The 12,540-nt window shown below is 36.6% G+C and overlaps 1 protein-coding gene across 1 annotated transcript; it reads right to left on the minus strand.

The window, feature by feature from the left end:
* Nucleotides 1-938: 938 nt before the first annotated feature.
* On the minus strand, nucleotides 939-1,877 carry LOC115304679 (olfactory receptor 6C2-like). Its single transcript, XM_029954951.1, has one exon. The coding sequence runs from the start codon at nucleotides 1,875-1,877 to the stop codon at nucleotides 939-941; it is 939 nt and encodes a 312-aa protein (XP_029810811.1).
* Nucleotides 1,878-12,540: the final 10,663 nt, after the last annotated feature.

A 12,540-nucleotide genomic window follows, 5' to 3' on the forward strand; every position in this document is an offset into this window, starting at 1 on the left:
TTTACCTACAAATAGTCTACTAGAGTAAAAACTATTATATAGACTATAAAGATAGTGTTTAAGTTTATAGATTAATTTCATTAAAGGAGATCAAAACTTTAGAGATTTTTAATGTCAAAACACACTACCAGGAGTTTAATGTGGGAAAGAATTTTAATGTTGATTTTTTTCTGATGTGAAATAATCAATATTATAAGAAGAGATTCCAGGGATGACTGAAGAAGAAGTTTGAATAAATGTACAATGTTTTTCATGATCATGGAAACTACATAGGGATTGAAGTATATTTATTTTTCAGAGCCTCAAATTATTTACTAATCTAAAACCTAGATGTGAATTTTTTTCTGTTAAGGACTCAGACATCAAGAAGAATTTTAGACAGATCTGGATAGCCATAGAGAAACTACCCAAAATATTCTGAATATTTGTCCATTTTAGACTGTTGCATGTTTGGCCAACCTCACTCGTCAATATTTATTGGCAGGATTATGAGCGGGCTTAGTTCTACTGAATTGTTCATTACCTAAAATATCAATATGTGTGTATGCCTGAGGCAATGGGTCTTCTTTTTATTTTTTCCTTATAGATTCAGAGTACAACTTCCTTATGATAGACCAGTGTCAATTTGTTCTGAACACATCTCTCATAATTTGGTTTTGTATCCTTTAAAAATTTTGCAATATTTTGTAGTTTTTATTTAGTTAGGTAGAAGGTATAAAATTAATATACTTCCTACAAACATAAAGTCATGTTTACTATTTAAGGTTCATTTATAAGAAGAGTAAAGAATGAACTGAAATTTGGGCCTTATGCGTTTTGAGGAAGATATCTTGAATTAGTGCACAGGTAGAGAAGACAGAATGACTTGATAACTTAAAGAACTATGCTTAGGAGACTCCAATCTTTTGGAAACATGATTCCTAGATTTCAGCATTCTCTTACTTCCTTGAAGGTAATGCACTTCTTTTGAACGAGTCACTGAACGCTTGTCTCACTTGTTTGTTTCTCAGAGTGTAAATGACTGGGTTCAACATGGGAGCTATGGATGTCATTAGCACTGTCACACTCTTATTAATAGCCACTGATTCCTTTGCTGAAGGTTTAACATAGATAAAGATACAGCTTCCATATGTGATGGAAACAACAATCATGTGAGAAGAACAAGTAGAAAAGGCCCTTTTTCGTTGCTGGGCAGAGGGGAATCTTAGAATGGTCTTGATAATGTAGATATAGGACAGAACAACACACAGAAGGGTTGTGATGAAGGCCAGTACAGCACTGGTGATCACCATCTGTTCTAAAAGCCAGGTATCTGAGCATGAAATCTTCACGATAGGAGACGAATCACAGAAGAAACAATCAATGACATTCGAGTCACAGAATTCTAGATTTGCTATCATGATAAGTGGTGGGAGTATGATCAACACACCAGCTGTCCAGCAGCAGAGGACAAACGTTCCACAAACTTTGTTGTTCATGATGGTTATATAATGCAGGGGTTTGCAGATGGCCACATAGCGATCATAAGACATGATGGCTAAAAGGTAAAATTCTGTTACCCCAAATGCATCAGTAAAAAACACTTGAGTGACACAAATATTGTAAGTTATTGATCTGTCACCTGTTGCTATGTTGTATAAATATCTAGGAATACAAGCAGATGTAAATGAAATTTCTAATAAGGCAAAATTCTGTAGGAAAAAATACATGGGTGTTTTAAGGTGGGAGTCAACCAAAGTGAGGAATATGATGGTCAGATTCCCAGTTATACTTAACATGTAAGTAAGAAATAAAAACATAAAAATTGGAATCTGAAGTTGAGGGTCATCTGTCAGTCCAAGGAGAATGAAGGTTGTTATTGTCTGGATTCTCATCATTGACTTCCAGTTTCTTTATTATTTTCAAGAAAAGTTCAAAGAGATTCCAAATGAAAATAGTAGTATCAAAGGCAAGTGATGCAATACCCTATTTTGTTAGGGTAGAGTCCCACTCTGTTGCTCCCACCTCTATAATTAAAACAAGCCAGATTCATAAAAAACATCATAGTCTTAAAAAATCTCAGAGATCTGACGATCTGAAAACACTTAAATCAAAGAAACTACATAAAGTAATACATTCTTCATCGGAGAAAAAAGACTCTCAACTAAGGCAGAATGGATAAAGATGGAGAGATTTGCCATAGGTAAAAGTAGAAAGAAACCAGCCAAAATGTTAACATAATTTTACTAACTGCATAAGAGCCCTGGTGTCAGATTGGAATTTCAAGGTTCTCTAGTCAGAGTGAATTTTGTATGCAACTCTTTCCTGCAAATACATACCAGGTACTCCAGGTTGTATGTCAATATGGGGGAAGAAAGATATTGTCCCAAATGCAAGTCAAATGTCTTCTGAATGAATGCATTTCAAGTTTTCAAATGCAGAAGAATGAGGACGGGGGGCATACATCTTAAGGAAACCCTTTTAATATATTCTTAATCTGCACAAGATACATGGAGGCTAATCTCCCCAAATGAGAGCTGTGTAACAGGGCAGAGAAAACTATCCTAGGATCCAGAAAGCTGGGAATGGTCTGATATGCAAAGAAAACTCACCAGTATGAAGAGGAGGGAATGGCATCTTTGTAATGCTGAAATAGACAACAACAACGAAAAACTAAAATACTTATTCAGTGAAAAGTCCTTCAGATATGAAAGCAAAAGGGGCGCCTGAGTGGCTCAGTCGTTTGAGCATCTGGCTTCGGCTCAGGTCATCATCTCACAGGTCCTGGGTTCCAGCCCTGCGTCGGACTCTGTGCTGACAGCTCAGAGCCTGGAGTCTGCTGCAGATTCTGTATCTCCCTCTCTCTCTGACCCTCCCCTGCTCGCGCTGTGTCTCTCTGTCTCTCAAAAATTAAAAAAAGCATTAAAACATTTAAGATATGAAAGCAAAATAAGAAATTTTTACATAGAAAAAGCTGAAACTATTTCCAGTAGGGTTCCGCTGAAAAGAATGGTAAAAGTTCTTTTCTTTAAAATATATGATGTCACAACACAGCATTTTATATAAATGGGGAGAGAAAAATGAATTTGAACAGTGACAGAAAAATCACATGTCTATACTTTGATCAAACTCCATTTCCAAAAAGTAATTTAGGATGGATCATAAAGCCAAACCTAAAACGTGGAACAATACAGCTTCTTTAAGAAAACAGGAGAAAATCTTCATGACCTTAAAGTAGGATTCCTTGGACAGAACACAAAAGGTGCCAAATATAAAAGAAAAAAAAATACATATATTAGGTAATATCAAAATCATAATTTTTTTCTTCTAAAAAATACACCAGTAAAGAAAGAAGCCAGTAAACCTAGGAAAATATTTCTACCGTATATATCTGAAAAAGGACTCACATTGAGAATATATAAAGAACTCTGTTTACCAAATATAAAAGATAAATAAACCCAGCCAAACAGGCAAAATAAGTGAGCACTTCACAAGAGATATATGAACGACTCATAAGCATACAAGAAATTGTCAAAATTGTCAACATCAGAAGTCACGAGAGAAATGTGAATTAAAATCACAATGAATTCTCTTTCACACTAGGATGGGGAAAATCTTTTTAAAAATTTGTTAATGTGTATTTATGAGAAAGAGAGAACACAAGTGGAGGAAGGGCAGAGAGAGGAAGAGACAGAATCTGAAGCAGGCTCCAGGCTCTGAGGTGTCAGCACACAGGCCCATGGGGGCTCAAACCCACCAACCACTAGGTCATGACTTGAGCCGAAGTTGGATGTTTAACTGACTGAGCCATCCAGGTGCCCCTAGGATGGTCTTTAAAATCCAAAAGACTGACAGTTCTAAAGGTTGATAAAATTAATAAGTACAAACTATTGATGCATGGAACAACAAAAATGATGAATCTTGGGGCACTTGGGCGGCTCAGTTGGTTAAGCTTCCAAATCTTTATTTTGGCTCAGGTTATGATCTCCTGGGTTGTGGGACTGAGGCCCATGTAGTGCTCTTGTGAAGACACTGTGGACCCTGCTTGGGATTTTCCCTCCCTCCCTGTCTGCCCTTCCCTTGTCCACCCTTAAAAACTGATGAATCTTAATAGTTATGCTGAGTAAAAATAGTAAGACTCAGAAAAATGCCACATGATTTTATTTATCTGAAGTTCATGAACAGACAAAATATCTCTGGATGACAGTCACTGTAGTGTTTGCCTCTTGTGGGCATGTGGGAAACGGTTGTTGGAACAGTGGCATCAGAGAACCTTCCATTGTGGTAGAAGTTTACGTTTCTTAGAATGAATGGTGGGTTGCTTCAGTGTTTACATGACTCAATTCTTTTTTTTTAATTAAAAAATGTTTTATTTATTTAGTTTGGGAAAAAGAGCCAGAGCATGAGCAAGGGAAGAGCAGAGACAGGGAGAGAGAGAGAGAATCCCAAGCAGGCTCCACACTGTCAGTGCAGAGCCCAATGCAGAGCTTGAACTCACAAATCATGAGATCATGACCTGAGCTGAAATCAAGGGTTGGATGCCTAACCAACTGAGCCACCAGGCGCCCCAATACTCAAATCTTATAGAACCCTTAAGATATCTGCATTTTACTGCATATGAATTACACTTCTATACAACAATAATTTTAAAAGTTCAGACCTGACAAGCAATGATTAATAAAGCTTAAAAAACTTTCCTTGACATTTCTTCTTTAAATTTCTAATAAATATTGTCTACATAGTTTGACATAATTCCTCAATTGCATATATTTTATAGTTATGGGAAGGATATCTTAATGGATTTCTAACTATAAATATTGTAAGGTAAAATATCGGTGTTTTCACTGTATTTCTCTTTGCGTTTTCACATTCTTTATTTTTCTTTATTTATTTTTGTCTGTTTTGAGAGAGAAAGAGCAGTCTTGGGAAGGGCAGACAGAGAAGGAGACAGAATCCGAAGCAGACTCAGTGTTGTCAGCTCAGTGCCCCATGCAGGGCTCAAACTCATGAACCGTGAGATCATGACTTGACCTGAAATCAAGGGTAAGACACTTAAACAACTGAGCCACCCAGGCGCCCCTGTGTCTTTACATTCTTAACCTATGTCTTTTATTTAATTTGTTTATACTCTTAGAATCTACCCATAAAAGTACTATAACAACACTTGCATTTATACCCTGAAACTTTCTCTATTCACTGGCTGACTACTAAATTTGATGATAATCAATTTTATGTTTTTGCTAGAAGTTTTGAAAGTTGATAAAATTAAGCTGCATTAATGAGAGCTGCAAAATGATAGTTGCCTTATCATTAAACAGACTTTCTAGATCTACTTTTTTTAATGTCTTTTTTTATTTATTTTTGAGGGACAGAGAGAGACAGTGCGGGCAGGGGAGGGTCAGAGAGAGAGGGAGGCACAGAATCTGAAGCAAGCTCCAGGCTCTGAGCTAGCTGTCAGCACAGAGCCCGATGCAGGGCTTGAACCCACGACCGTGAGATCATGACCTGAGCCGAAGCCAGCCACTCAACCGACTGAGCCACCCAGGCGCCCCTAGATCTACTTTTAAAGTGAGGTAAATCTAGAGGTAATTTTGTTTCTCGTATGTGTATGTGTGTGTGTGTGTGTGTGTGTGTGTGTCTGTGTGTGTGTGTGTTTGAAAAGGAAAATACCAATTTCCAGTCTCTCCTTTATTTCTAAGGCTTCTGTGAGGTATATAATAAATACAGAAATCATTTTAGTAAACAATTTACTTCAAATGTTGAATACTGAGTGCAGTATTTTACTGAAGAGCATAGTAATAATTGCCTCCTTCTTTTCAGTTATCTTTCTCTCATAATTGCAAAAGTTTTCCTTTGGTTGCTTTTGTGCAATTATAAGTGAATAAATCTTTTCTTAGACTGTCCATCATTTAAAAGAAAGTCTGTTTCAAAGGGCTTGTAAACATCATAAATTCTCTTGACTTGTAAATATTGGTATTCTTACAGTATCAAATTTAACATTTGTTTCATTTGTTTACTATGCAAATTAATACACTGATTTCTGGTATATGTTTTTGGACATGCAGGTACCAAAGACATGAAAAAAACTTTTCTGTTTCACAGGAAAAAAGAGTGGGAAAAAGCTTTCAGAATCAAGAGGGTGTAATGGAAATAGCAGACACAGGTTGCTAGGCCAAAAATAGTACCATATTTTAAGATAAAAGATCAGATTATTCTTTCTATCATGTAAGGTATTTGGAAAATTACAAGATATTCTTTTTCTTCTTTATTGTGATTTTGTTACAGAAACAATGTATTTTATTGAAAAGTTTAATCTGATAAGTCAAAAGAAAAAACTGTAAAATTTCATAGGGTGGAAATAACTAATCAAATTATTTGGGAGTATATTTTCCCCAGCTTTACTCTCTGTGATTTTACCCAGAATTTCTATATACTAATGGATTAGTAAATTTATTGTCTATTTATCATCATATTTTAAAACTCATCTCTAATGTCAAGATTTGGTTTTTTCCCTATGAATTCTCCAGTTTTAATATGGCAATACACCTCATTTTAAAATGATGGCTCATCACAGTTTTTAGATCCCTGTTAGTAATTTGCTTCTAAGAAGTATTCAGGTTTTAATAGCATCCTTGTAGAAAAACCTTGTTTGTCATAATAATTTTAGTGAAATTTCTAGGACGAGGATGCACTTATTTTTAAACACTTTTGAATGTTACCAAAGTGACATTCACAATGTTTTTATCAATATTACACCTCAAGGCCACTACATGAATATTTGATTTTGCTCACATGAAAATCATTATCACCATTATTATTAAAAAAGTTTTAAAGGATTCTTGCACTTTGGTGTGGGAATTGTTAGTGTCTCTGAAATCACCCATATAATGGTTACCTATTCATCCTATGCATGAAAGTAGCACATAAAACAAAGCAACATAAGAAATTTTCTCCTCTCTACTTTCGGCAGATAAGGTTTTCCAGAGAAGGGTGCCTGTCTGGCTGAGTCAGTAGAGCACGTGACTCTTGATCTTGGGGTTGTGGGTTGAACCCCATGTGGGGTGTGGAGATTGCTTAAAAAGAAAATCTTACCAAAGAAGTTTTCCCTAGAGAGTTTTTTCACTTTGTGGCTGCCAATTATAGCTTATCAATTCATCTTTCTGTAAGATACTGCCAAAAAGGGCTTTGTAAAGCTGGGTTTGGACCATAGCTACTCCATAATAATTCCCAAGTTATCACCATTTTTTCCCATCAATAATTTCTAATAGCAGCTAGGCAATAATTTTAGTCTTGAATAAGTATCTCCAGGGGTTACAGCTTTCTTAAGTTGATGATTTTAAAGAAAACTTTCTCTGGAGATCCCATTTAGTTTGTTATTTGAAATGACTTTAATTGGATCACATAAACATTGCCTTTCTATTGCAATTGGCTCTGCCAACCCCCACTCTGTGTCCATCCCGCAGCTAAAACTGCTCTCATGTTAGAGAGGGAAGACTGACCTGAGGCCATCGTTTTCTACTGAGCTCTCACACTCACCAGCCACTTAGTGTGATATATTTGAAAGCATTATGTCTATGAGCCTCTGCATTCTCTCCATTGTCCTATCTTCAACCTAGATGTTCCTAAAGCATCTTATAGTAATGTTCTCAGCCCTGATGATTGGGCAATATCCAACAAATCTTTCTTCTCCTTTTCATTTCTTCTCTTTTATTTTTAAGTTTATTAAGAGGAAGTGTTTGGGAAATGAACCGACCCTGAACTGTGACTGATTGAGTTCTATTTGCTTTATTGACTTTCAGGGATTTTTTTTCTTCAATCTAAAAGAGTTCATGGGTCACTAAATAAATCAGTGTCAGGTAATATGTCATTAAACATCTATACCTAGTCTGTATATCTAATAAAATTATATTTGGTGAGCTATCTACAGAAACATCATGCAGCCTTGATGAAAACATTTCAATCAGTAAAGATACTAAGATTCATTTTACATTTATTCAAATAGTCTTTTCATCACAACATTGGTAAAAATAGATCCAATCTGTTACTCAAAAGAAATTGTCATTTAAATCTCTCAAAAGAAACAATAACTGAAATCACAGACATTATACTTACTTTTCTGTGTGTTGATAACAGCTCCAGCTAACTGATAGCCCTGATGGTTAACAAGATGATGAAGAAGATGTTAACAATGGGTTGTCTCTGGGTTTCTGGCCATTCCTACCCATGGCCTGTCCTAGTCACTGGTGCTCTGAGATGGCGCCATACATACATCTCTGATTTTTTTTTTTTTATCTCTAAAGCATTGCAAATATTTTCTCACTTAGAATTTTTCATTTCTAATGTAGGAAATATCTTTTAGTTCTTTTCCTCTTGAAATCAAAATACTATTCAGAGGCTTCCAGACTATGAAGAATGCTATTTGGTTTGAAGAGTTGATAATTCTCATCACTCTAGTTTTATACCAAAAATGTTGCCTTTTTTGGCGGGGGATAGAGGAGGGTGTTACTGAAAAGACAGAAACGAAATATATAAACAAAAGTTTTCTTGGTGACTAAGATTTGAAAAATCACCAATGAATCCCTTGTGTAAGGTGTTTGAGCACGAATCCTGAAAGCTGCAATGAGGGGGATGGTTCCTCAGGGAAATGAGGACTCAACAGTAAGATCAGACATAGTCGAATACAAAACAGTGACAACTGGTTGATAAGGAACCAGACAGACTTTTTATACTTTTTGTAAAAAAATATTTTAGGATGTTAAAACATTTATTTTTTTTAAAGTTCACATGTGCATAAAAGGAAACTGAAAAACAGAAGAAGCAAGAAACAAAGTAATCCATAATCACAAGCATTTTACAGTTCAACTTCTACGTCTCATGTGTGTACCTACACAACTAATGTAATTTTAATGTTATTAAGACCATACAGTTAAGTATCATGCCTTTTTACACACCATGAATATCTGTCATTTCAGAGTTCCAAAACTATGAGTATTTTGATAAATAATAATACACTTCACAACTCCATCTGATAGAAAGAAATGTAATCCTGCCTTTCTTGAGGACAAAAATTTATAAAGGACAAAAATGGTCACAGGCCTCTAGATAAAGATATTGGCACAATTAAAATTAAAATACTGCATTCTTTAATGTTCAATTAAAAATGAGACACAAAGTAACAGAGTACACAAGTATAATGCTTCTAAAAGAATTCATTATCCATTATACTATTCAAATATTAGCAAGGAGGTATGTTTCCACTGAATCACTTACTGTTTTCCTATAGTACAGCCAAAAAGATGCACACACATTAACAGTTATCATTAAATTGTAAATATGAACAAATCTGCATACATCTCTCCCACTACACCTCTTTATGCCCTGTGCTGTCAGCCTAAAAAGTCCTCATGTACATTACTCAGAGACAGCTGAACACTTCCTTGCCCAAGATGCCTCCCTTCTATCAATTATCGCAAAAAGAAATATAAATTGGTTAATTCACAGCCTGTACATTGTATTATACATTGCCATGTCTGGTCATCCCAAAAGCTTAGTTGTTACAAAATAATGAAACATGTCCACAACAAACACAGATACTTTATAAAAATGGACATACATACCTATGGTTATAACCTGAAACTTACCAGACAGACTTTTTAAAATTTTCTTTTCATCATTTATAACAGCTAAATGATCATAAAAGACCATTTTCTTCTTCTTTATTATTTTTATTTATTTACTTAAAAAGTAAAAATATAGGTAATCAAATAAAGAAACCTAAATAATCACAAGTTAATATACTTTTAATATTCTTGAATATATGTTTTCAATAATTTTTTTGTAATATAACACTGCTTTATATGAATAAGTTGAAAAATATAATTGTCTTTCTTTAAGGAGAAAAACAATGAACCGTATGAATATATGTATTGAAACATAGAACCTATAAGTCAGTCAGCATATTTACAATGTATATGTATAATGTATATATAATGTATATACACATATATGTATATATAATATATATGTATAATTAATGTCTAATGTATATAATTTATATACAATATAAACATATAGTGAATTGTCTCAGAGAACTGAGACAGAAAAGGGTGCTCAAATTGTGGGTCAGTGAAACTGTGAGGTTCCTGTGCCAGAGACTAGGGAGGTGGGTGAGGTAATTTTCCCCTCTCAATGAATGTGTATGTGTGCACACACCCTGGTCCACTCCAGTAGCGATGCAGGGCCACCTAGTAGTGAACAGAGCCATTACACCAAGTCCCAACCAACTGTGCCCTCCAAGCACATGCCCCAGTAGACAAGCATAAGTCACTCCAGCTGCTTAGTGTACCGACTATGGAGTGCTTCGGAATTTCAGTTCTAGGGGAAACTGGATGTAAATTCATTTGGGTTTCATTCTGTTTACTGGTTCATTTGTTCCTTTTCTTTGAATCTGTTTTTGCTTAAATTGTTTTCTTTCTTCTTTCTTTCCTTTATCTTTGTTGTATGCAGAAAGAGAAAAATTTAGTTTTTACCTTTTTAAAAATTTTTTGTATTCTGTTTCATTTTATTTATTTTTATTATACTCTATAATTTTTTAAATTTTTGGGGTTTTTTGCCTTTTTTCCCCTTTCCCTTTTCTCTCTCTACTCTATCAAGCTTCGTCCAACAACAGACCAAAACACACCTGGAATCTAACTTCCTTAAATTGATTTTTTGTTTGGTTTTTTATTTCCTAATATTTGTGTTTTATTAATTTTCTTTTCTCCATAAATGACAAAACAAAGAAATTGATCCCCAAGAGAAAGAACAGGAAGAAATGACAGCCAGAGACTTAATCGACACAGATATAAGTAGGATATGTGTCTGAACTAGAATTTCTATTCATGATAATCAGTTACTAACTGGTGTTGAAGAAAGCACAGAAGACACTAGAGAATCCCTTTATGTGGAGATCTAAGAAATAAATCTAGTCAGGCTGAAATTAAAAATGCTATAACTGAGATGCAGTCTCAAAGGATGCCATGACAGCAAGGATGGATGAAGCACAACAGCCAATCAGTGATATGGAAGATAAATGGATGGAAAATAATGAAGAAGAAAAAAAAAAGGGAAACAAACATGAAAGATCATGATAGAAGACTTAGAGAACTCAGTGACTTACTAAAAAGTAAGAACATCCAAATCATATAAGTCCAAAGAGACAAAGAGAGAAAAAAAGGGACAGAAGTTTTATGTGAGCAAATTATAGCAGAGAACTTTCCTAATCTGGAGAAGGACACAGACATCAAGATCAAAGAAGCACAGAAACTTCCATTAGATTCGACAAAAAACAACCATCACTAAGTCATATCATAGTTAAATTCACAAAATATACAAAGAAAGAATTATGAAAGCAGCAAGAGGAAAAAAAGTCCTTAACATACAAGAGAAGACAGATCAGGTTTGCAGAGGACCTATCCACAGAACCTTGGCAGGCCAGAAAGGAGTGGCAGGATATATTTAATGTGCTGAATCAGAAGAATATGCAGCCAAGAATTCTTTATCAAGCAAGGCTGTCATTCAAAGTAGAAGGAGAGTTAAAGAGTTTCCCAGAGGGGTGGAGCCAAGATGGCGGAGAGGAAGGGAGCTCTGTAAACTCCCTCCGCACTGTTTTTCGAACTGAGAAGGATATTACGTTCATCTGAGAGAGCGGAAGGATAAAATACGAACTCCAGAAGGAATAGAACCTCAAAATTACCTGAGTGAGCGGGGGCGAACGGGGGAGATCTGAGGATGGGCCAGCCCGGGACGGGCAGGGGAGGTAAGATCCCCAGCCCAACATGGCGCAAGTGCACCGCGCCCGGGAGACAAAGGGAAGAGACAGAGTCGGAACACGCTCATAGAACTGTCTCTGGGGAAGAGGTATAGAATGCTTGGCTGTGCTTGGAGACAGAAACCCACTCCATAGATAACTGCTGGGTAGCGGGGCGCAAGAGAAGGAATAGCCTCCAGCCCTAAGCCATCTCGGCGGGGAATCAGAGGCATCTGTGTCTGTGGGAAGCAGCTGTGCTGGGGAGGCGCGCTCCCCGGCGGGAAGCTGCCGGATCAGCGACTGTGCCAGGCGCGAGCAATTCGAACTTGGTTTTGGGAACAGGACCACAGACCGCATTTCCACGGCACACCTCACCCCCTGCACGGACTGCGCGAATCCCGGGTCCCCACAGGGAAGAAATAAGGCACACACTGACGGGACCCTCAACAAAGAGTCGGTGGCGGGTGGAGGCCCGGGCGCGCGTGCTTAGAATGTAGGAGCTCCCAGCTCATTTCCAGCAGCACACAGCGTCTTGAGCAAAGCTATCAGAAACTAAGAGAGACTAGGTTTTTTTCTTTTTGTTTTTATCCTTTCCCCCATTGCAATCGCGATCCTGACTGGGGGTGGGGACTCCGCAATTGAGTCTGTGAAGGTGCACACTTCATCTCCTGCTGCTCATTTCGCCTCAGGCAGGGGCGGAGCCTCTGAGAGCAGACTCCAAGACTTATCCCATCAAACCAAGCCTATCCACCAGGGGGAGCTGCTGCTTGCTT

Source organism: Suricata suricatta, chromosome 10 (assembly GCF_006229205.1).
Source record: "Suricata suricatta isolate VVHF042 chromosome 10, meerkat_22Aug2017_6uvM2_HiC, whole genome shotgun sequence".
Lineage (NCBI taxonomy): Eukaryota > Metazoa > Chordata > Mammalia > Carnivora > Herpestidae > Suricata > Suricata suricatta.

Coding starts and splice junctions, on each gene's coding strand:
- LOC115304679 (XM_029954951.1), bottom strand. CDS start 1,877: ATGATGAGAATCCAGACAATAACAACCTTCATTCTCCTTGGACTGACA.